The 25,312-nt window shown below is 41.1% G+C and overlaps 1 protein-coding gene across 4 annotated transcripts in view; it reads right to left on the bottom strand.

The window, feature by feature from the left end:
• trak2 (trafficking protein, kinesin binding 2) overlaps positions 1–24,811 on the bottom strand; it is a 31,961-nt gene extending 7,150 nt beyond the window's left edge. For 2 of the 4 annotated variants that reach the window (XR_009438158.1, XM_059571715.1), the window contains exons 1-10: positions 24,682–24,811; positions 12,798–12,994; positions 11,230–11,388; positions 3,042–3,098; positions 2,040–2,116; positions 1,833–1,949; positions 1,542–1,751; positions 1,389–1,467; positions 607–737; positions 114–188 (exon numbers count right to left, since the gene is read on the bottom strand). Coding sequence is in view for 3 of the 4 variants with exons in the window: in XM_059571715.1 (XP_059427698.1) it covers positions 114–188; positions 607–737; positions 1,389–1,467; positions 1,542–1,751; positions 1,833–1,949; positions 2,040–2,116; positions 3,042–3,098; positions 11,230–11,388; positions 12,798–12,852 (960 nt within the window). In the remaining variant the exon portion in view is untranslated. Of the gene's footprint in view, positions 1–113; positions 189–606; positions 738–1,388; positions 1,468–1,541; positions 1,752–1,832; positions 1,950–2,039; positions 2,117–3,041; positions 3,099–4,490; positions 4,732–11,229; positions 11,389–12,797; positions 12,995–24,681 lie in introns of those variants that run through there. The other 2 variants (XM_059571716.1, XM_059571717.1) reach the window with 2 other exon arrangements.
• Positions 24,812–25,312: the final 501 nt, after the last annotated feature.

Below are 25,312 nucleotides of genomic sequence, written 5' to 3'. Positions count from 1 at the left end.
GTTCTAAGACCCTAAATCAAGCGGATTAATCCTAACACTCCATTTAAGTAAAACAGGGCTGTTTGTGATCCGAATGATCCAGAGCTGTGTGTAAAGTGTGTGTGGAGCTTTACTTCTGCTGTGAGCTGCCGCTGGGCTTCCTTTGAGGCCTGAAGGTGAATTCTCAGCTCTTCTTTCTCTAGTGCCAACTGAGAAACAAACACAGACATACTGAATATATTTTTGATTATACATCAACATGCAGTACCATTCAAGATTTTTTTCAAGGTCTTTAAGGCTCAGCAGGGTTGTATTTATTTGTAAAATTAATACAATTTGAAATATCTGCTTTCTATTTGAAAATGTTTTAAAATGTAATTTATTCCTGTGATCAAAAGCTGTATTTTCAGCATCATTCGTCCAGGCTTCAGTGTCACAAGATCCTTCAGAAATCATTCTAATATGCTGATCTGCTGCTCAAGAAAATATTTTTGTGCAAACCATGATACATTTGTTTAGATTCTTTGATGAAAAGAAAGATAGATCTTTTTCAACATTATGATCACTTTTGATCAATTGGATGCATACGTACTGAATATGAGTATTAAATAAGGCATGCATCCTGACCTCTTTGACTCTCTGCTGGAGCTCGACGATCTGTGAGAGGAGTTGTGCGATCTCCTCCTGATGTCTCATTAAATCCTCGTTCTTCTGCGAGAGCTCATCCGTCAGAGACACCATCTGACTGTTTGACTCTCCTGTGAAATAAACACAAACACAAACCCATAAATGTTACATGTGCATTACATGCATTCCAAACAAAACTTCAGCAAATGCGCAGAGGCCAGATGTCACGTCCAGAACCGGACAATGCCACCAGAGCTACTGTGACATTTTTTTAGTAAATATTTAGTAATTGTTATGTCTCCTCCATGGACCAATTTGTTATAATGTAAGACAAATAACACACCAATGTTCATAAGATGTAAAACCTATGTGAACGTCCACATTGTGGCACTGTGGTAAATCGGATCGACTGCGATGTTCACACGAAAGCTTTCCATTCCGAGTGAGTCATCTGATTATTTAATTGCATATATAACAACAGCTGAAGTGTTCTTCCTGAGGCTCTGTTTTAAACCCAGCCAACATTTTTAGGCATCACAGGCGTTCTTCACACTTGAAGGCGTTTCAAAAATTACACACTAGCCAAAATCAACAGCAGTCACATGCATTTCTAATGAAATCCCAGAATGAACTGACTGACAAAAAGGGTCCATTAGAGTACATTTGTGAAGGACAAAGTTAATGAGGTTTTATTTGGTTTATCATGCTGCTTTGAAAGGCAGACACCCATGTAGACTCAGTTTAACTTGATTTGGAGCTTGAAAGTCGACGCAGATACTCACGCAGCTCTTTAACGCAGTCGTTCACCAGCTGCTGTTCTTTCTCCTCATAAGTGCTGGTCTCCTTCTTCAGGTGACAGGCCTGCAGAACATCAGAGGACACGCTTTCATAAAACCCTTACGCTCCAGAAACATCATCCAGAGCCCATGACGCACCTCTGATCTCAGGGACAGGTTCTCCTCCTCCAGCTCCTGGAGTTTCGACTGGAGGGCGTCCAGCTGGCTGAGGGCGAGTGCGGTCCCGGCGGGCGCGGGGTGACGTAGAGGTGTGGAGCAGCTGGAGTCGGTCTCACTCTCCTCGCTGGCGCTCGCCACCATACGGAGGAGTTCATCCTTCTTCGTCAACTCATGCTGAAGCTGATGAACCTGAAAGAGCGATTACATGGAAGACTTTGTGACCAGTTTATACACATTTAGCCTATTTTTTCTTGTCAATGCATGCTGTACCTGGTCTAAGGCCTGCGCTAGCTGCTCCTCCAGAGATTCGTTTCGCTCCTGCAGCACGTGGTTCCTCTGTAGGAGAGACTGACCGATCCGAGCCGCCAGCTCTAGGTCACGGTCCCTCTGCGGGACGACATCGTAATGCAGACAGACAGCCAATCAAGAGCTGTTACTAACAAAAACAAACTAGACCAATCACTATCAATCACTCACTTCAGCCAGGAGGTGCGTGACCACGTCAATGTCATTGTAGGTCTTGGTCATCTGCTCCACCCGGTCAGCGCTGAGGACTACGGTGAGAGAGACAGACGTGTATAAATGTGAATGTTAAAAAAAAAAAAGACTAACAAACAAACAAACAAAAACAAGAACTCCCAACTACACTAGCTGTGTCTATTTAATGAGACAAAACTATACAGGAAGGTTTAAAAACACCCACATGCCATATGGCAAGCCCTACACATGCAACACACACACACTTCCTAACACTACAATAATATCATGCACAAACCCACAGTGCATTCAGCTTCACTATTAATTGCATGCACTACAAAAACTACTGCTCAAAAGTTTGGGGTCAAAATAGTATGTATGTATGTATGTATATATATTTTTTTTTTTTTTTTTAATGTATTATTCAGCAAGGCTGCATTTAATTGATCATCAGAGAAAAAAAAAATCACAAAAATTATTTCTTGAGCATCAAATAATCATATTATACTGATTTCTGAAGAATCATGTGACACTGAAGACTGGAGTAATGATGCTGAAAATTCAGCTTTGAGCACAGGTATCAAAGTAATATTTAATAAATATATTCAAAATAGAAAATATTTCACATTTTTACTATATTTTTGATCAAATTACTGCAGCCCTTGTTAGCCGAAGGGACTTCTTTTAAAACTGATCCCAAACTATTTAATGATCATCTAAATCTAAAGTCAGTTTCCTCTACACTACCGACGGCTCTCTTTAAAGATGTGATATTATATATTATATATAGTTCTTCACTGTATGTCAAACTCTGTTTTGCATGATATGACCCCTTTAATGTGAGTTTCAGGTCGCTGTAGGACACTGCAGCACAGTAAACACCCCAGACTAGACATGCTGCATGCCTCAGGTCAAATACTAGCTCAGAAATAGAAGCAGAAACTAGGAAGGACAGATGAGCGGAAAACAGACAGATAAAGCATCAGACAGACCGCGTGTTACCTTTAGAGAGGCTGTTACAGCCATTATGGGGATAAGAGGAACCAACAGCTAGAAATGCTGCAGAGGGAACGAGAGAGAGGACAGAAGAGGAGAAGGAAGAGAGAGAGAGAGAGAATAGATGCTGAGGAATTGTGGTAAACGTCTAGTGAAAAGAGAAAAAGAGAAACACCATCACCAGCAGAGAGAGAGAGAGAGAGAGAGAGAGAGAGAGACGAGTAATGGAAGTCACTGTCCCGTGAGCACTCCTGGATTAAAATAAATGCAGTCGCATTAGATTTAAACACACACACACACACACACACACGTTTACCTAGATGCTTAAAGATACACTATAGCTTTTGCATTTATTCTGCACCAGCAAACCACACTGAAGTATCTAAGGTAGAGTTCATGTGAACTCCAGTGAGGTACTGAAACTGAAAGCAATCCATTCTTACTTGAAGTTAATCGCTGCTGTCACTGTCCTCAGGATCTGTTACAGTAATAAACCTCAGACGCTAATGCACTGCATGATGATGCAAACATTTACCAAAAGAATAAATAAAAAATAAATCATTTAAAGGAGAGAATAGACTCTTTTAACAACAATTGGAATGTAAGCTATTGGTTTATGGTTATATTATAGAGAATATGATACTGTAATCAGAGTCATTATTTCGATTGAAAAACAGATTAAGAGATTATCTGCTTTATGACCAACACTTGACTGGACTTTAAATAAAACACACATGAGATCTGTCTCCAAACTACAGCCTAGTAAACAATGACAGGTAAATATTTAACCTGCTGTAAATACCCAAACTCTAACCGAACTCGAATTATCTTAATATCTAAACCATCTGCCTAAAAAGAATAAGTACACATAAACAGAGGAAAATTGTAATGTACACTTCCATTCAAAAGTTTGGGGTCAGAGAGGATTTTTCCTTTTTTTTTTTTATGTTTTTGAGTTTTGAAAATTCTCTTATGCTCATCAAGGATGCATTTATATGATAAATAAAATACAGCAAAAATAGCAATAATATGAAATATTATTACGATTAAAAATAACTGTTTTCTATGCAAATATAATTAAAAATGTAAATTATTACTATGATGCAAAGATACATTTTCAGCATCATTACTCCTGTCTTCAGTGTCACATGATCTTCAGAAATCATTCTAATGTGATGATTTGCTGCTTAAAAACATTTCTGAAAATAATAAAAATAAATATTTTGTAACAATAAATGCCTTTTACTGTCACTTGATCAATGTAATGCTTCCTTACTGATTAAAAGTATTAATTTCTTCTTCTACAAAAAAATTAAAATAAAATAAAACTTTTGAATAGTAGTGTACATCTTGTCTTCAAATGCTAAATTCCCAGATCATAAAAATTTCAAATACAAATCACTCAAATGATCAATTCCCATTCCCCCCCCCACACACACACACACCTGTCCTTACCGGAGGCGAGATGGTGTGCTGGGAGCTCTTCACTCAACGGAAGCATCCTGACAATCACAACACTTTGTCTCTGACATTAACACATTCCTCTATCCAGAGCCAAACACACAGCGACTGAACCTTCATTACCACAGAAAGCACAGGAACTGAAGCACAATCCTCAAAAACACTCATGAGTCTGCTGTCCAGCCGCAGAGGCTCTGCTTCTAATCCGCTCGATCTAGATCAGACGTCCGTATATATACTAACAGTGTTCACAGCAATAAGTGACGCATTGGTAATCACAGACATGCGGAGACCTTTGAGCTCCAGTAAAACATCAGCTGGTGTCAGTACGGTCAGTTCACTTCTGATATCTCAGTGACCCTTGCAAAACAGACAAGATGAGAGACCTGCGATTTTCTATAGTTAACAATGACAGAACACAATTTGAGTTTATGTGCTAAAAATATACTTTATATATATATATATATATATATATATATATAAAAAAGAAATAGAAAAAAATCTGAAAACTGAAATTATAGCCAATTTAAAATATGAATAAAGACTGTATAAATAATAGTAAAATAACACTGCCTATTACAGACATAAATAATCTGATTAAATTAGATTAGCTGTAATTGCATAGAAATCTCTAAATTAATATTATTAACTGATCTGCCAGCTCTACTCTGATAAATGCAACTAATCTGATCCAATTTGACTTTAAATGTAATTAATGAGATTAGACTGAACACTTAATAACTGACACACATACAAAAATGTACTGTAATGGCTTTGGCGTTTTTGTGAAAATTGCTTGTTGAATTTAAATTTACATGGATTAATGAGGAGCCATCTATGGTTTTACCATGCTCTCAACACAAACACTATAGAAAATGTAAAGGCCTGTTCACACCAAGGATGATAACTATAAAGATAATGATAAAGATATCGTTCTCGATACTAATGAATAGCAGAGTCCACACCACAACTATAACGATAAAGGCACAGAGAAACTATATCGTTGGAATCACTTTCAGAACGATTTTTTCCAGCTGATGAAAAACAGTAACAGCCAATCAGAATCAATCCTGCTGTGATGAGCTCGAGAGTTTAACGCAGCAGACGTGAGTGCGTAGAATAAATAGACAATATGGTTCGCTGGTGTGGACGCCAATATCGTTATCTTTATGGTTATCGTTCTTGATCAGGGCTTTAGTTCTTATTAAATATGTTGAATTTGCATTATGCATTAATAAGCTGGTAAATTGTGCATTGTAAATGGTCTCTCTCGATCTCTATACATTATGATATTGTGCTCTTGCTCTATATTATGTGTTGACTCTCATGTTCAGCCAGGGGCGTAGTTTATGGGGGGGATGGGGGGGAGGTAACCCCCCCAATATTCAAATCCATCAGTTACAACCCCCCCCCCCCCCCCCAATATTTCAACATGAAAATCACAGTAGATCAAATGAAAAATATAATATGAAAAAATAGAATTCATTTATTTTGTAAAAATAATTTTGTTCCTAATCAAATATGAGTATGTCATAATAAATCAGACAAAAAATACTCCCCCTCCATTGAACCGATTGGTAAAGCCCAACCAATGAGTCGCACTTTCACCAAAACAAGCGAGTGGTATTTGAATGGGAGAGCACACGGTTAATGTTAACGTCAAAAATGAAGAGAAGCGCTGCACAGCGGACTATATTTAACTGCTGGTCAGAGAGGGATGCAAAAAAAAAAAATGAAGCATGTACTGAGAATGAGGTATGAGAATATTGTGTAATAGTTAGTACACACCACATATATTTTTATCTAGCTAATCCTTTGCAATGTATTTAGCTATAACTATCAGTATAACAAGTTACCAAAGCAGCTGTTTTGCTAGTATATTTTTCAATAGTGTCTGTAATTATCAACGACAAAAGTATTCACATCGGTGTTTTTTTTCTTACTAAATTAATCTGACTTTTGAACGAATTGGATGAATTAACGATTTAAGTGGCTAACTCATTAAAACAGTGAAACACTGCCGCCTACTGGCGATTTCAATACTTAATTTCTTTCTTTTGATAATCTCTACTATGTTAGAATTTTATGAATGATGATTATACACACATTTCATAACGTTATAAGGTGTATAATCTCTTAACATGTTTTTATAACAGATTTGAGGTAAATATAGCTGCAGGGTAGAAAAGTCAGCAGAGGGAGAGGAGGAGCAGGTGATCAGGTAAAGAAGATGCCATTCAATCAATAAAATAAAATAGGAAACAGTATAGAAAAACAGCAGCTTTTTAAAGTTAGGCTATACATTAATGCCTTTAATGTTTTAAAGATGTGTTTCCCTTTAAAAAAAATTAAATGCATTAAGGTGGAATGTAAAAATCTTAAAATAAATGTCTAAATGTTGTCTCTTTCATATTTGTATATGTTGAATTTGTAATCAGTTAAAGCATGTTGCCAGATAGATAGATAGATAGATAGATAGATAGATAGATAGATAGATAGATAGATAGATAGATAGATAGATAGATAGATAGATAGATAGATAGAAGAAATAAACAATCCAATAACAATACACATAAATTTTTTTTTTTTTGAAAAAAATAACGGGCAGCATACAACGTTCAACCCCCCCAATGTTCAAACCAAATCTACGCCCTTGTGTTCAGCCCTCCGATTATAACCCTGAATTAGCCTCCATCTGCCCCCTCTATGCCTCTCAGGTTATTTTTAGCAACACATCATCATCCAGCTGGGTAAAACTAGGGCTAAAAGTCTCAGCATGTCTCTGGCTGCGTTCCCCTCTTTCAGAGCTACCTCCTCACTTGTTAGTAGTCCAGCAAGTACACATGAGAGCCCGTCCACTCTGACCCCTGATGGCCCCTAGACAATACAATCAAAATAGAACAAACCGATTCATGAACAAATGACTCTTATAGTTCAGATCGGTTAACGAAACATTCAAAAGGACGAATGAACAAAGATTCGAGAAGTTTATTTGCATTTAGGAATACCTACTGTATATAAAGCAAAGCAGGCCTATATAAAGCAATATCCTATACAGCAACTTTTAACTGCTTGATTGCTTGTATAATTGCAAAATTTTAACTATCCTATCATTCAGCTGAAATCTGCTAAATGTGTCCGTGTTGCATGATGATATTAATTAATTAACATTATTAATATTAACATTGTGTAAACTGCTTTTAAAAAGCGTACTGTGAAAAGCACCACACAAATAATTCTGACTTAAAAAGTTGAGTCTCTCATGCATTTTCATTGTCGGCTACGTATGAGGCTTCATGGCGGTCAGGCATTTGCCTGTGTGGGCAGTGGATGGCTCACTAGGTTTGGAAACAGACTAGAGCTGCTGTAGTGTGAAGTATGGACCAGTGATTATCCTGCAGGAAACACGCTAGGTACATATGTCATGTGAGTCAGCACTGACAAGAGCGTTCACAGGTGACCTCAGCACAAGTGTTTAATCTCAGAGAAACGTGAGCCTCCACTTCCTGTTCACTGCAGAAATGAGCAGCACACGTCCTCAACAGAACTGCCACAACAACTCAAAGGAAACGCTCCACATGCCATCATGCATCCTAATGCTCAGTGCATGTATGAATCTCAGCAGGCTCTCACCTTCTGCAGCATACTGGTCATAAAGCTCCTCATTCTGTGTGTTTAGCACCGACATGACTGCTCTCCTCCTCTCCTCTCTCTCTATCCATCCATCTGTCCTTCTCCCTCCCTCCCCATGCTATCACCTGCACTTAAAGGGTTAGTTCACCCAAAAAATGAAAATTATGTCATTAATATCTCACCCTCATGTCATTCCAAACCAGTAAGACCTCCGTTTATCTTCGGAACACAGTTAAAGATATTTTAGATTTAGTCCGAGAGCTCTCAGTCCCTCCATTGAAGCTGTGTGTACGGTCTACTGTCCATTAGGGATGCACCGAATATTCGGCCACCGAAAATGTTCGGCCGAAAATGGCATTTTCGGTTTTCGGCCGATAGACTTTTATCACCGAAACAACACGGCCGAAATGTTGTGATGACGCAAACAGAAACCGCGACCTGCACATTCCCCGCGACATTCACTTCACACCAGTGAGAACATTCTCTCTATTCTTACTCCTTTATTCGCGGCACTAAAGCGTCTCCTAACAAAGAGATTAAGACGGACCACGAAGTGAAAACAAAGAAAAGTACAGTCTGTTAGCACACGTCTCACTGAGATCTTTTCGGATCCTCTGCACTTCATCGCGAATGCGCTTGATCCGCGTTATAAAGACCATTACTTGGATGCGGAAATAAGGCAGCGCGCACGAGAAATGATCCAGGCCGCGCTGGATGCGGAGAACCCGCGTGGAGACGGAGAAGCGCCAAGCGCAGGAGACTGAGATCAGAGCGCAGAAAAAAAGACTCGTCTCTGCTCCAGATGAGGGGCATGCATGCACCCTCGGTGTCTGATGTGTTCAGTGAAATTCTGCAAGAAAGTGCCTCAAATAATAATAATACGTTGGCTATTTTGTTCTTAGGCTACTATATATGTAACATATATATATATGTAACCTATTTAAATACACTCTCTCAAATATTTCTCAAATGTCAGGCAGATGACAAGCTCAACTGCTCAACAGCTAGATGGTTATCGGTCTGAAGTCCCCATCCCCAGAAGTGATAACAGTCTTGCCTACTGGAGAAGTAATGCACTTTCTAGTCCTACAGAGAAAAATTTCAAATGCACTTCACCTAAATGCACTTTGTTTTTATGAGAGAACAGTTCATTTTAAAACCTTTCTGCAGGCCAGTAGGCCTGTACATTATTATTTAATATACACATGAGTGGGATACATTTTTAGTTTGAATTTTATTTTAATACTGTGCATTGTTGCAATGTGCTTAATAAATATTTGCATAATTTGTAATTATGTATTTTTTAAATAATTTATGTAATTGTAATTATCTTTGAAACTTTAATATTAATTTATGCAATTGCAATGTCTTAATTTTAGTAAAGTTAGTACACGGTCATAGCTATAAATGCAATGGTACTAATAATTGCCATAATTTCTTTCGGTGTTTCGTTTTCGGTTTTCGGCCTTGGTTTTCTCTTTTTCGGTTTTCGGTTTCGGCCAAGAATTTTCATTTCGGTGCATCCCTACTGTCCATGTCCAGAAAGGTAAGAAAAACATCATCAAAGTAGTCCATGTGACATCAGAGGGTCAGTTAGAATATTTTGAAGCATCGAAAATACATTTTGGTCCAAAAATAGCAAAAAAAGACGACTTTATTCAGCATTGTCTTCTCTTCCGTGTCTGTTGTGAGAGAGTTCAAAACAAAGCAGTTTAGTGATATCCAGTTCACGAACAAATCATTCAGTTCACCAAATCGAACTGAATCGTTTTAAACAGTTCGCGTCTCCAATACGCTTTAATCCACAAATGATTTAAGCTGTTAACTTTTTTAATGTGGCTGACACTCCCTCTGAGTTCAAACAAACCAATATCCCGGAGTAATGCATGCACTCAAACAGTACACTGACTGAACTGCTGTGTTCGATGCTTCAACAAATTCTAACTGACCCTCTGATGTCACATGGACTACTTTGAAGAGGTTTTTCTTACAAGATAAACGGAGGTCTTACCGGTTTGGAACGACATGAGGGTGAGATATTAATGACATAATTTTGACAATGACATTTTTGGGTGAACTAACCCTTTAAGATACCTGACCACTGAATTCCTGTGCCCTTGCCAGGGATGGGCACACACACACACCCTTAAGCATACACACACCAGTGTAGGGCAACACCAGCAATGCTACTATCTTAACTACATGTTTCAATGGTGTGACAGAAGCTCAGCAGTTTCCAAAATAATGTTCATTTGCCAGTAACAAGCCACTTTTCTCCAGTGTCTTGAAACTAAATGATTTATTATTTACAAAAATGATATGAAACTATTCTAATGATGCAAAATAATTAGTAAATAAATTTTGTGTCACACTGTACTGCACACGCAGCTCTACTGCTGAGCAAACTGATCTTAAAAACAAACATGCTGTCCAAAAACTCCCTCTATCCATTATGTAACATTGAAGAGATTGATTGATTTGAATGAATCTGTTCATTCTGAAAGTGTGTAAATTAACCTAACAAACATACATTATTCATTTATTACTGTTTTTATGCATCCTGGAAAATACAAACTGTACTATAATTCATTTGCTTTTATTTTTTTATAAATTACACTAAAATCTAAAAATAAAAAAAAAGCTTTTTTATTTTTATTCCCCTGTTCCAGTTCAAAGTTGGCATGAAATGTAAATGTGTTTTCTTAAAGCATGTCATTGATCGTAATGGGAATGATTCATCAATGCATACATTTCCAAAACATGATTTAAAAAATATATATATAAATCCTCTGGTAAAACAAGTCTAGATAAGGATTTTGAAAAATATATATATAAATTTTACAGAGACGGGAGTAAAACGAGCATTTTGCAACTAGGTAATTAGAACATTTAACAAAGAAATGCCCATAACTGCCAAAGTTTGAAAAATCCTTGATATTTTCAGTGATTAAATGACTAAGGGAACCCTGCCTATTAGAGACTAATTACAAAAAAACTCATGCTAAAGTCAGATTTAAAGTAGCCTCCCTGACAATGGCAATAGCAAGCAAACATTTGTGTGCACACGTATGTCTACACACACACACACACACACACTTACTCATGTAGCGGAAGGTTTCCTCTGCCAGCACGGGTGAGATGATGCTGGGTTCCTCCGGAGAGCAGGAGGGGGAGATGACCCAGTCCTGACCCTCGTAAAGATAGAGAGAATCCCCTCCTCGACCGCTGACACCCCCGTCACACACCTTACTGCCCTCATCTACAGGACAGACACACATCACCCAGAGTCAGTGGATGATTCCTCAGGACAGACGACAGTGTTGCACGCCATCTGCTGTTCATTTAGCTCAAGACACACTTCATGAGGAGTCATTATTTTCTTGATATAAGAGCAAAATAAATCACTTTCAGAGCTTAGAACTCCATAAACAGATAGTTTCTAACATTATTGCGTGAAGAGAATCATTGTATAATTAGTCCGCATCATGTTTTTCCGAGGCATGACAAATGAATCATCCTGACCCATCCCTGGATGTCACACAGACGCATCAGCACGACCATCCACGTTTACATGTCAGTGATGACAATTTGGTGATCAGAAACTTGCTATGAACAGTTTGGTGAACGTGCATGTGGAAAAGTTCACCAAACCTTATGTTTAGCACCTCAGCATAGACACCCAAAATTAGAAGTTAAGATAAAGTTATACTATGATTTCAGGTTAATTTCCGCAGAGAATAATTTTACATTGTCCACTGGTTTGTTGAAAATCAAATTTATATGCACAGTCAATCAATCAAGAAGCCACAAGATGACTTAAAATGAACTGAAAACGAAGACAAGACAAGTTTTTTTACAAAGCAACAACAGCCATAGATCAAGACGCAAGATGATCTTATTTCAATTTGTTCAGGCTTGTTAGACCTGTATAAATAAGGGAGTTTTAAAAGTGTGATTTTTTTAGACCTGGAAAATTCATAAAAACTTCAAGTCATTTCCATTTAGTTTTTCTTGTAATGTCAAGCACTTCAATGATTGATTAGGCAGAAATTGCTATTTGTGCATAAAATGTTAAACTAAATTAATAAAATGACTACAATAATTTATAATTATATAATTAATAATTATTTGCAATTATTGCATAACACGTTTAAAATGTATTTCTGTTAAAACACTTCTATGTCGTCTTCAAGCTTGCATATGAGCTGCAAATATGTCTAAATCATCCTTCAGAGGTGGCACAACATGACATCATAATATAAATGTGTTTCACTCATGCTTTCAAACTCAAATGATATTGTGTGGTGATCAACACCCTGAACTTGAGCTGGAATTAACTCCTAAATCAAGAGATGAACAATACACACACACTTTAAACAACATTTATATACACATGCAGTCTGAACAACACAGTATAGAAATAAATTTTAAACCAGCAGACCACAAGCAATGAAAGTTTCCCATGTCGACACACTGGACAGGCTGAAAATGATTAAAATTGAGGTCATTTCCCCATTTTCCCTTCTTTCTCTGTAAAGTTATTTAACAATGCAAATAAAATATGTATGCTGGAGTTGCTCTGGTTGGGTGAATATCTGCTCACTGCAGGAGAAAGCACGCACACACACACACACACACACACACACACACACACACATACACACACACCTGTTCCTGCAGCTGTGTCTTTCTTCTCCACACTCATGGGCTTCACCTCAAACATTCTGATTGGTCAGCTGGGCAAATGAGGGCAGGGCTCCTCACTCATGCCCCATCTGCACAAGCAGAAGATGTGAAGGCTGCTGATGTCACATCCTGTTCTGTCTCAAAACACACCATGGAGATGCACAGACTCCAGCCTATACCTTAAAGACAGATAAAAAAAAACCCATGACATTAATAACAATGAGTGTGTGTGTGTGTGTGTTTTCCGGAGGCCTGCATGGAAACTTGTGATGACTCCCTCATTCTCTCAGCTCTGGTGAGTGTGTCTCCTCCAGCTGTTTGACAGATTAAGTGTGTTTGTGACTGAGCCAGAGACACAGATCCAACTTTTGAACCAGTATGTAAAAAGGAGAGTTATGTGGAAGAAAGTCTGAAGTTTATTATTTCCCTTACAAACAAAAATAAATAAATAAATAAAATAAAAAATAACACAAATAAAATAAATAATAATAGTAATAAAATAATAATAATAATTAAATAAGAATAAGAATATATACAATACATAAAATAATAAATTAATTAAAATATATATAAGACCTAAGACAGTTGAGCAACTAGAAGCCTGTATTAGACAAGAATGGGACAACATTCCGATTCCTAAACTTGAGCAACTTGTCTCCTCAGTCCCCAGACGTTTGCAGACTGTTATAAAAAGAAGAGGGGATGGCACACAGTGGTACACATGGCCTTGTCCCAACTTTTTTGAGATGTGTTGATGCCATGAAATTTAAAATCAACTTATTTTCCCCTGAAAATTATACATTATCTCAGTTTAAACATGTTGTATCTGAATAAAATTGAAATTTGAAACTTCCACATCATTGGATTGTTTTTATTCACAATTTGTACAGTGTCCCAACTTTTTTGGAATCGGGTTTGTGTGTATATATATATATATATATATATATATATATATTAGGGGTGGCACGGTTCAACTTTTTCACTGTTCGGTTTGTTTCACGGTTTTAGAGTCATGGTTTTCAGTACAGTTCGGTATGTTTATGGAAAAACTATACTTTCTAATAAAAAAAAAAGAAGAAGAATAGTCTATCCAACTACAAGCAGCAGCACACATAAATACAACAGAGTAAAGATACAAACAATAAACAGTGATTTTCAGTTTTTTTTTTTTTTTGGCAGGTCTAGCATAAGTTTTTAGGTACAGAAATTGAATATAGTAATCAAATGTAAAACAGCATTGCATATTGGACTATATAAATTAAAGATAATTCTTTATTAAAGTTATAAAAGCTTTTTAATCAAGAGCAGCGAGTGATTTCTTTGTTGTTGCCGTTTCTATTAATATAAAGACTGTCACTTTAAGAGAATACAATGATACAGTGGCCTGCTATGGAAGCACATGGGTAGCGATATTCAATTTGCAATGTAATATGCAAAATGACAATGCAATATGTAAAATGGCAATGCATTTCTGTATTTAGATTTACATTTTCCAATACATTTGTGCAACGTTTGGTGCAAAATGAAAATGAAAATTAAATTACATAATTTTCATTTGCTATTTCATACACCAGTTTTAATATGTAAAATGAATACTAATGTTAACGCTTTATAAGTTGCAAAATTAAAATGAAAATGTATCACAGAAATGATTAGATATGTATAACATGTTCAAGCAAAAACTGTGGCAAAATTATCATTTAAATGCTATTTTTCTTAAATGCATTAACACTCACAGTCAAGACACTTACGATTGCATTTTCATTCAGTGTCCCGCAATGAATGTAGCAAAATTCAATGTGCACATTGAAAATGCATTCCGAGCCGATCACGTCTCCGCCCCCTCGTTCCATGTCAATCACTGCGTGAACAAGGCGGGGCTTGCAGAAGGTCTGAGACTCAAATCTCAAGAAGGATTCAAGTGAGAGAACATGGACAAGACAGTTGGTCCGTGTACGTTTTGATCATTTCGGTTTATGGCTTCAATATTTCATTCGCACTTGTGGGCGGAGCTGAAACGCTGCTTTCATCTGATTGGTCGAATCGCTCCAGCTTAAGCTCGGTCTTTTCATTCTTTCAGGCAGAATAAGAGTCAGTGCGAGTGAAGCACTGTAATGTCTGAAACTGCGTTCAGCCGGCTATGTCTGCTGTAGGATACTTACAAAGACGGGCATTTTGACATAACCTTTGTCTGAACTTGTCCATTTAAACACAATACTTCAGAGAGAGCTTATATTTGCACGCGTTCTGAGGCGCGGGTTTGTTTTCGGATGAGCGCATGCACAAATCTTGCATGTCCTCTGGCTCTTAAATGTTTAAACCACAGTCTATGGTTTAAACTGACAAAGCTTAAATGAGTTTAGTTTAAATACATATTAACGTGTGCTGTTCAGGTCTCATCTGTGCGCGCGCGCTTTCAGCACCCGGATGATGACAGAATAAATGACTGCTCATATTACAGCATAAATCGTTCACATTGATCAAGAGTGAATGGTTTGTCCAGGTTTTTTTCCCCCCTCATCGCTATTGTTGTAATGTCTGGGAATCCAGAATGCGCATCCATCAACAGAAACATATATTAACTGCTATTTATAGCAAACCAAATTACAGATGCTTTGTATTTAAGTTGAACCGTGGTCCCAGCGCGTACCGAACAGTGTGTGGTGAACCGAACGGTACGGGTTTTTTTCAGCGAACCTCGCCACCCCTAATATATATATATAAATAAATAAAGTGATATATATATATATATATATATATATATATATATATATATATATATATATATATATATATATATATATATAACTTTCATTTTTATCTTTCAGTGCGCACTACCCAGAATCCATTTCTTCTTAGTATTACTTTAGTATAATGTAAAAAAGAACTAAACAGTTATTAGACTTTAATAATAACAAAAACATACAGAATGAATAATAATAATACAATAACAACAGCAGTTCAGTGTCCAAATAGCTTTCAGGCCAGTGTCTCTAAAGCGTGTCTGTTTTCTTCAGGCCACGTCACATCTGTCTTCCAGGGGCACTTCCTGTTAAGAAACTGAACGGCTCCAGCATGTTTTAAAGGAGCAGACATGAGCTTCCTGTCTCGAGTTGAAGAAAATCCCACTGTACCGTAAATCATGATGTTTACAGAGTATGATATTCATTTGGGAAACATGGGTTGGCTTTATAATGGACGAAAGCTGAGGGCCACAATTGCCTTTACAAGACTAACTGTTTTGTTTACTATTCCCTAACCACTATAATAATCACTCTACTAAAAATAAATAATAAAAAAATTGAAATAAGAAATAAAAAAACTTAATTTTGTGTTTTGTGACAAGACATTGTAAATCTTTTTTTCCAATTTAACTGTTTTATAACTTAAAATATAATTTATCCCTGTGATGTAAATCTGAATTGTCAGCATCATTCCTCCAGTCTTCAGTGTCACATGATCTTCAGAAATCATTCTAATATGCTGATTTGCTGATTGAGAAATTATTATTATTACACAGTTGTGCTGCTTAAAACTTGGAAACAGACATCATTTTCAGGATTGACTGAATAGAAAGTTCAACAGAATTTTATTTATTTGAAATCAAATCTTCTGTAACATAAATATAAATTTAATTTGCTGAAAAAAATACTTTCAACTTATTTTTCAAAAGCAGTAAACTTTTACATAAGGGTCCACACAGTGTAAAAGTGAAGCTGTTTGACCTCTCCTGTGTGTGTTTGTCAAGCTCTGAAGGGTGTGGATGTGGGTTCCCTTTCGAGAGTACTCTCGTACTGCGTAAGCTAGCTTACGCTATGGGAAAAGGTCCCCTTTTCTCGAGAATATGAAGCCAAAAATTATCCTTAATTTTTAAATAATGTAAAACGCAGTGCTGCAGCACAGCAGACCCAAGCGAAGCGGCTCGCGCGCTTATTGGCTGTGCTGCGGCAACTGCAGCAACCTATGGTGAGGCGGCGGAGAGTAACGAACCAATGTCAGAGCGTGCCAAAATAGGCGTGGCTGGAACTATATAAGCCACCGCTTCACCATAGGGATCAGATTTCATCTCCTTCAGCGATCTCACCTGCACTTCGCTGTCTTCTCCGGAGAAGCCTCTACACGCCGTCGAAAAGCCTCTCAGCGGGATAGCACTGCAACGCAGATCTGAGGACGCCGGCTCGTGCTTCATCTCGACGCCGCCTTCAGCACTCGCTTCCTGCTGCGCCATCCGGCGTGACTATATCCTTTTCAAAGCTAGTGTGTTTGCCGCTGCATCACACTTTTTTCCTCCAGAATTCGAGGCGTTGTTTCAAATGCCTCGGGCCTGCGCTTCCTGCCGAGGCCCTCTGCCCAGCGAGGACCGCCACATCATCTGTGTCTCCTGCCTGGGCCGCGAGCATGCTGAGAGCGCACTCTTCAAGGGCGGCTGCCCTGAGTGCGACGACATGGCTATATCGACCCTGCGGGCTCGATTAGCTCAAACCAGCCACGATGCTCCACCCGCTCCGCCTCTTCTCTCTCAAGTGCCGCGTAAGAAACGCCGCGATCAGAGAATGCCTGAGCATACTGCTACACGCGAGCTCACGCCGGAACACTCCCCGCGTGCCTCGCCCGCTCTCTCTCCTTCGCCTGTCCTCTTCGTGGACAAGCAGCGCCAGTCCCTGCTCACCAGCGCCCCCTTCTCCTTCGGAGCGCCTGAGGCGGAAGAGGACAGACACGACAGCCTTTCTCTCGCCGCGTCCAGTAGTGAGGAATGGTCGGGCTCCATTGCGGACCCCCCCCCCCTCTACAGCACCCAGCTGCACCGGACAACGCGCCGATATCCACGCGGAGCTTACTCGCGTGCTTACAAGGGCTGTCAGCGACCTTCAGCTCGACTGGTCTCCTCCAGACGAGCCCGCTAAAAGCAGGCTGGATGAATGGTTCCTGCAGGGGCGCCCTTCGGCCCCTCCGCAAAGAAACGCCCCCTTCTTCCCGGAAGTTCACAATGAACTCACGAAGTCGTGGAAAGCCCCATTCTCCGCACGCTTGAAGACTTCTGTCTCGTCAGCGCTCTCCTCTGTCGACGGCGCCCGAGACCACGGTTACGAGAGCCTCCCCCCTCTCGAGGAGGCTATTGCTGCACACCTCTGCCCGCCCTCAGCCGCTGGATGGCGGTCGAAGCCTGTGCATCCATCCAAGCCGTGCCGCACCACCTCAGCTCTCACTGGCCGAGCTTACACCTCCGCTGGTCAAGCTGCTTCGGCTCTACACACCATGGCTGTGCTGCAGGTTTTTCAGGCCAGACTTCTCCGTAACTTGGACGAGTCTGCCCCAGATACCTATGACTTTAAAGATCTCCGCAGCGCTACTGATCTAGCCCTGCGTGCGACAAAGACCACAGCACAAGCGATCGGCCGAAGCATGGCAAGCCTCGCTGTTTTAGAGCGACACCTCTGGCTCACGCTCACGGAGATGAAAGACGCCGACAAATCCGCCTTTCTCGACTCTCCTATCTCGCCTTCCGGCCTCTTTGGCCAGTCGGTTAAGGGTTTCGCTGAACGCTTCACTGAGGCTCAGAAAACGTCACAGGCAATGAGACACTTCCTGCCGAAACGCTCTAGCTCTGCTGCGGGACGCCGTAGAAATGCGCTGCCCCCTCAGACCTCGAAGCCATCGCAGCCAGACTTACAGTCTCGCCCAGCGACCAAAACCCAGCACCGCTCTCGCTCTACGAGCCGCAAACCGCCAGAGAGACGGGGACCTCGGCCCAGGATTGTGCTGAACCCCGAGCCTCCGAAGCCCTCCTGACCTTCGGGCTGAAAAGACCGTGGTTAAGTCCCGCTGCGGCCGGACCACCACACAAGAAACCTCACATGCTTCCTCCAATCCCCTCACTAAAGGCGGTTGGAGATGTCTATACTGCAGTAAACGAGCCTGTTACAATGCACGCACGCCTGCACACAAACGCCGTTTTCGCGGCGACCTCAATAAAGCACAAAAAGAGCTTTTCTATGTAGGCAGTGTGCCCACTACACAGTACGCACCCCTACATGTATACACACTCCCCCAAGTGTCACAAAGACTCACTCGGGTCTCCTTTCATGCCCACCTTCCCGCTCGCGCCGGAGGTGCTCTAAATGTAGCGCGCGTGCCCACTTCTCAGTGCGCAACCCTACAAATAAGCGCTGTCACCACAGTGTCACAAGCACAGCATACTCGAGCTACTGGTCCCCTCATAACAGGCGGCCAGTGCCCGAAGCACATTCAACCCATAGCCGCACGAGCCGCTGCATGGCAGGCCATCCCCGACATATCAAATTGGGTTTTGAATATAATAAAACGAGGTTACTCGCTCCAGTTCGCTCGCAGACCGCCGCGCCGTGGTCGAAACGAAAGTGAAAAGCGAAATGACACACGTCCTTCGCGCCGAACTGATAAACCTTCTTGCAAAAGGGGCGATAGAAACTGTCCCCCCTGCGCAGCGCGAGTCAGGCTTTTACAGCCGCTACTTCCTCGTACCAAAAAAGGATGGCGGTCTCAGACCCATCCTAGATCTCAGACGTTTGAACAAAGCGCTTATGACGCGATCGTTCAAAATGTTAACTACCAAACAAATACTCGCGCAAATTCGCCCGAGGGATTGGTTTTTCTCAGTGGATCTGAAAGACGCTTACTTTCACATTCAAATAGCACCCCATCACAGGCCATTCTTGAGATTCGCCTTCGAGGGGCAGACTTATCAGTACATGGTTCTTCCATTCGGCCTCTCCGTAGCGCCCCGTACGTTTACACGGTGCATGGATGCCGCTCTCGCACCCCTGAGAATGCGGGGAGTGCGAGTATTGAACTACCTCGACGACTGGCTAGTTTTAGCCCATTCCGAGGAACTACTGACGACACACAGATCCTGGATCCTCAGCCATTTAGAATGCCTGGGTCTCACGATCAACACTGTCAAGAGCGCTCTGTCTCCCAGCCAGAGGATTTCCTTTTTGGGGATAGACATAGACTCTGTGACATGTACAGCGCGTCTGACGTCACAGCGCGCTCTCACTATTCAGCATTTAGCCGTGTCGTTCAAAGCCGGGTCTCTTTACCCGCTCAAACGATTTCAGGAAATGCTAGGTCTGATGGCATCAGCCTCTGCGGTTCTCAAACTGGGCCTGCTGCGCATGCGCCCACTACAGCGCTGGCTGAGAGACCGTGTTCCAGCGCGCGCCTGGATTTCCGGCCGCGCGCGCATCAGGGTGACCCACGGCTGCATCACAGCTCTGGCCCCTTGGAAAATAGCCAACTGGTATCAGTTAGGCGTAAGCACGGGCGCTGTCTCGAAATGGAAAGTAGTCTCGACAGATGCATCCAACCTCGGTTGGGGCGCCCTGTACGAGGGCAGGTCTGCCTCCGGCCTCTGGTCGAGCCCGGAGCGACTGTTACACATAAACTGTCTGGAGATGATAGCGGTCGAACTATCCCTGAAAGCTTTCCTCCCATTTTTAAAGGGCCACCACGTTCTGGTCAGATCAGACAGCATGTCAGTGGTGGCCTACATAAATCGCCAGGGTGGTGTCAGGTCAGAAACCTTGCACACCCTGACCGAGCGTCTTCTGACATGGGCACATTACAATCTGTAAATAATGTACCTGGCATCCTGAACCGGGGCCCGGACATGCTTTCCAGGGCGAATGTTCCCCCTGGGGAGTGGTCTCTTCACCCACAGACGGTTCAGTTGATGTGGAGCATCTTCGGCAGGGCAGAGGTCGACCTCTTCGCCTCAGAAAGACAACGCTCATTGCCCAATATATTTTTCAAAGAGCAGGGACGCGCTGGCCCTCGATTGGCCCAGACGCCCGCTTTATGCCTTCCCACCGGTCGCGATGCTACCGCAGGTCATCGATCGGGTCAGGAAGAGCAGATGTGCTATGCTGCTAGTAGCCCCACTCTGGACGACCCAACCTTGGTTCTCCGAGCTGATGCAGCTGTCCAGTACAGCCCCATGGCCAATACCGCTGCGGAAAGATCTCCTCACGCAGCTGAAGGGCGCGCTCTGGCATCCCCACCCCGAACTTTGGGCCCTTCATGTATGGCCCCTCAACGGGTACCCGGGAACCTCCCTGAGGGAGTGTTAAAGACCATTACGGAAGCCAGAGCGCCCTCAACCAGGCGCCTATACGCGCAGAAATGGTCAGTGTTCTCCACCTGGTGCGGGACACGGAACCTAGACCCTCACTTATGTGACGTGACGGAGATACTCTCCTTCCTACAGGAGCGTTTAGATGCGGGCAGATCCCCGTCTACGCTCAAAGTGTATGTGGCAGCCATTGCAGCTTCTCATGCTCCGGTGGCCGGCCTATCACTGGGAAAAAACGAACTGGTCATTCGTTTCCTTAAGGGAGCTCGTCGGATGAACCCTCCCCGACCCCCTTCAATCCCTTCCTGGGACCTGTCTACGGTCCTAGAGGCCTTAAAGGGCCCCCCTTTTGAACCGCTTCAGTCTGTCGATATGAAGCCTCTTTCGTTCAAAACCGCTTTTCTACTGGCTCTGGCCTCAGTCAAGCGAGTGGGGGATTTACATGCGCTATCTGTAAGCGCTGACTGTCTCGAGTTTGGGCCTAATGACTCCAGAGTCATTCTCAGACCAAGACACGGCTATGTCCCCAAGGTGCTCTCAACACCGTTCAGAGCGCAGGTCATCTCGCTGTCAGCCCTTTCCTCGCAAAGCGACGAAAGCAACGCGAGCTTCATCTGCCCCGTCAGGGCTCTTAAAACCTATATTGCGCGCTCCGCCTTATTCAGGAGGTCGGACCAGCTCTTCATATGCTTTGGTGGGCGCACCCGAGGTCTCGCCACCACGAAGCAAAGCCTATCGCGATGGATAGTAGACACTATCTCGCTGGCTTACAAATCTAAGGGCCTTCACTGCCCGTTCGGCATCAGAGCCCATTCCACCCGAGGTATGGCCTCGTCATGGGCGTGGTCCTGCGGGATACCACTGGATGATATCTGTGCGGCGGCAGGCTGGGCCTCTCCGTCCACATTTATTAGATTCTATAATCTGCAAGTCCCTGCCCTGCAGGCCAGGGTACTTTCTATATAGACGTGCTAAGCCTTATCACGTCCCCCTTTTTTCGTTCCCTATATAAAGCTCACTAAGGTTGGCTGTTGGGACTGGGATTTCTCCTGCTATAAAGCCCCGAGCTCTCGCCTCGGGCTGTGACAGGTCGAAGTTCCCGAGCACGCACGGCGTTTTACATTGTGTTCCCATAGCGTAAGCTAGCTTACGCAGTACGAGAGTACTCTCGAAAGGGAACGTACTCGGTTACTAACGTAACCTCGGTTCCCTGAGATGAGGGAACGAGTACTGCGTTACCTGCCGTGCTATGTGCTCGGACCGGGTGATCGCTTCAGTCGATTTAAAACCTGATCCCTATGGTGAAGCGGTGGCTTATATAGTTCCAGCCACGCCTATTTTGGCACGCTCTGACATTGGTTCGTTACTCTCCGCCGCCTCACCATAGGTTGCTGCAGTTGCCGCAGCACAGCCAATAAGCGCGCGAGCCGCTTCGCTTGGGTCTGCTGTGCTGCAGCACTGCGTTTTACATTATTTAAAAATTAAGGATAATTTTTGGCTTCATATTCTCGAGAAAAGGGGACCTTTTCCCATAGCGTAAGCTAGCTTACGCAGTACTCGTTCCCTCATCTCAGGGAACCGAGGTTACGTTAGTAACCGAGTACGTTTTGTGCACACAGAGATCAAAACAAACAAAGTTGAAAGTGAAGTTAGTTTTGTAATGCATTGCATATAATGTTGGGAACAATTTCATATTTATAAAACAACATCCTTGCAATCTTACTTGGCTAATAAAATCCAAATGAAATTGCAGTTTCAGAAAGAATTTTTTTTTTGACATTTTCAAAATTATATTGCAATTCCCTGCCTTCATTTCCAATGAATCCTTCACAAAATCCTAAGCACTTAATCCTCCCTTCATCGTACTGTCCCTCTGTCAGCCGTTTCCTCCATTATTAAGATCTTTATTCTCCTCACTGTCAGAAGAAAGACATTCTTCCTCTTTTTGTCTTTCTCCAAGAAGTTATTACTTTTTTGGGAAGTGCAAAGCTTGTGATGACAACCTGTTCTTTTAATATCAAGCCTCATACACACAAGGTCTATCCAAGCCGTTACAGGAAACTCTTTATCAATCAGACGATCACAGGCTCAAATCAATCGTATCTCAACCAGTAGATGCTAAATCATCTTCACAGACCGAGAGTAACAAGCACATCCAAACATCAGGCTGTCATTGCTGTATTACTGTATTAGTGACACATCAAGCACTGTCAGACGCATCCCAGAAGTAAAGGGATATTTGTGAGGGTGCGCTTGGGCTGTTCTGTAATGGCATGAATCCCAACGCTTCCAGCAGCATTGTGTCCGATCCAGACGTTAATGCAGAGCTCATGACAGCTGTCACTCTGATTATACCAGCAGACTCTATCTAAGTGACACCTGAAATACATTACACCCGTCTCATAAATTCTCAGCCTCCCGTTTCGCTTAAAGGCAAGGAGAAGCATCAATACACCTCCATTAGCAGCACATCATGTCATCTGTTCATCAATCTTCCCTCCGACCCACAAGCTGTCTGCAATTATCCAAACCGTTACAAACTACAATTTAAATGAACAGTGTAACTATGAGTGCTGTCTAACCATTAATCACATCCAAAATAAACGTTTTTGTTTACATAATATATGTGTGTGTACTGTGTATATAAATTATGTATATATTATATATATTTGTAGGCTTTTTTACTTATGTTTGATACTCTTTTACCTTTTATTCTTTAATATTTTGAATTGTTTTAGCTTTATTTTTAGTTTTTCATTTAAATGTTAAGTTTTTTAATTTTGTTGTATGCATTTGTCATTTTACTTTTTTTTTTTTAAATGTGTATAGTATTTATACAGTTTTAGCTTTGGATCTTATAGTAGTTGTTTTATTACTAAAATTGATTGCTTCTGTTGTCCACATTTGCAAGTCGCGTCTGATAAATGACATATATATATCTACACACAGCATATATTTTTAACGTATATTTAATGTATTTACATTTAAACAAAAACGTTTATTTTGGATGAGCTTAATCGCGATTAACCGTATGATACTCTTAATACTCTTAATATTCAAATCGTTAAAACAGGATGTCTTTACCAATAATGTTTTTTTTCTTTTTAAAAGGACTTAATAAATAAATAAATAAATACATAGATAGATATCGTATAAAACGAAACGCCAAGATTGGTTGACAAAGCCAACAGATCGTGTTCATGAATTATGCAATTCATAAGTTATCAGATGTCAGCAAAAGGGCATATTAATTCAGTATGAACATAAATCACAACATTCCTGTAATTTATCACCATGACCCATTGGTTAGAATGAACATTGATGATTATATTTATTTTAATCATAGATGTTACGATAAAAATAAATATAAAAGTCTATATTCAGATTCTGAGCGGAAATACGTGAACAAATGCAGCACAGAGATGCTCGATATAATGCAGTGTTAGGGAAAAAAAACAAGCCATTTGATCTGATGCAACAGATTTCATAATCCCCGCAGATGGCACATCAGATTATCCTGGTTGTCTTTAAAACAGAGTTCTGACGATCAGAAAACACATCTAAATTTTATCTAATTTCAAAACATACACGGAATTCAAACGCGTTTAACTAACGTTAGATGCATTGATCTGCATCCCGCTTCACGAGAGCCAGTGTCCATCTGATCCTCCCTTCACTAGTGACCCGTCAAACTACAAACACACAGATATACGAACATGATTTATCAAAGAGCGGTTAAATATCTCGCTCTCTTACCTTTAGTTCACTTAAAATCCGTTGTTTTTCTTCTGAGCGCTCCTGGTGCATGTGGCTGCTGTCACTTCGAGCGTTTGAGACAAAAAGCGAAGAGCGCGAGGAGGGAGGGGTGTTTGGGGAAGCGTTCAGGGCAAATCTAGCTTCATTGAGCTACAATAACGCCATATAGTCCGCGACATTTATTTCATGATAAAAGTCCCTGAGAGATTTCTTTCTTTATTAACGGATGTACATTACAAACATTATTATGCTTAGCCTATTGCATTTTTCAGAGTCTGTGTCTTTTTTTTTGCCATACTGACATAACCTTGACACAAGCTAATCCTAAATATAATGTAAAAACTTTAAATTTCTGTGGCGCTGCTTTGCAAACAATTTGAATTGTGAATAGCGCTATATAAATAAACGTGAATTGAATTGAATTAATAAAGTAAGACTGAATTTTGAGTGTTCATGTAAAGGACGTGGAGAGAAGATAAAAACCTCCAGGTCCCTTATTAGAAAATAAAGAACAACTTGTACAGTTATTCTAGGGATTATAAACGTGCAGTTTAGTTTAAGCTCGCCACTGTTTTTAGATCACTTCCTAACATGTCAGGTAATTATCTTAAATGATTATTTAAATTATAGA

This window comes from Carassius carassius, chromosome 17, assembly GCF_963082965.1.
Source record: "Carassius carassius chromosome 17, fCarCar2.1, whole genome shotgun sequence".
Classification (NCBI taxonomy): Eukaryota; Metazoa; Chordata; class Actinopteri; order Cypriniformes; family Cyprinidae; genus Carassius; species Carassius carassius.
Note: the sequence above shows the minus strand (reverse complement) of the source record. Positions and strands in the feature narration are given on the sequence as shown.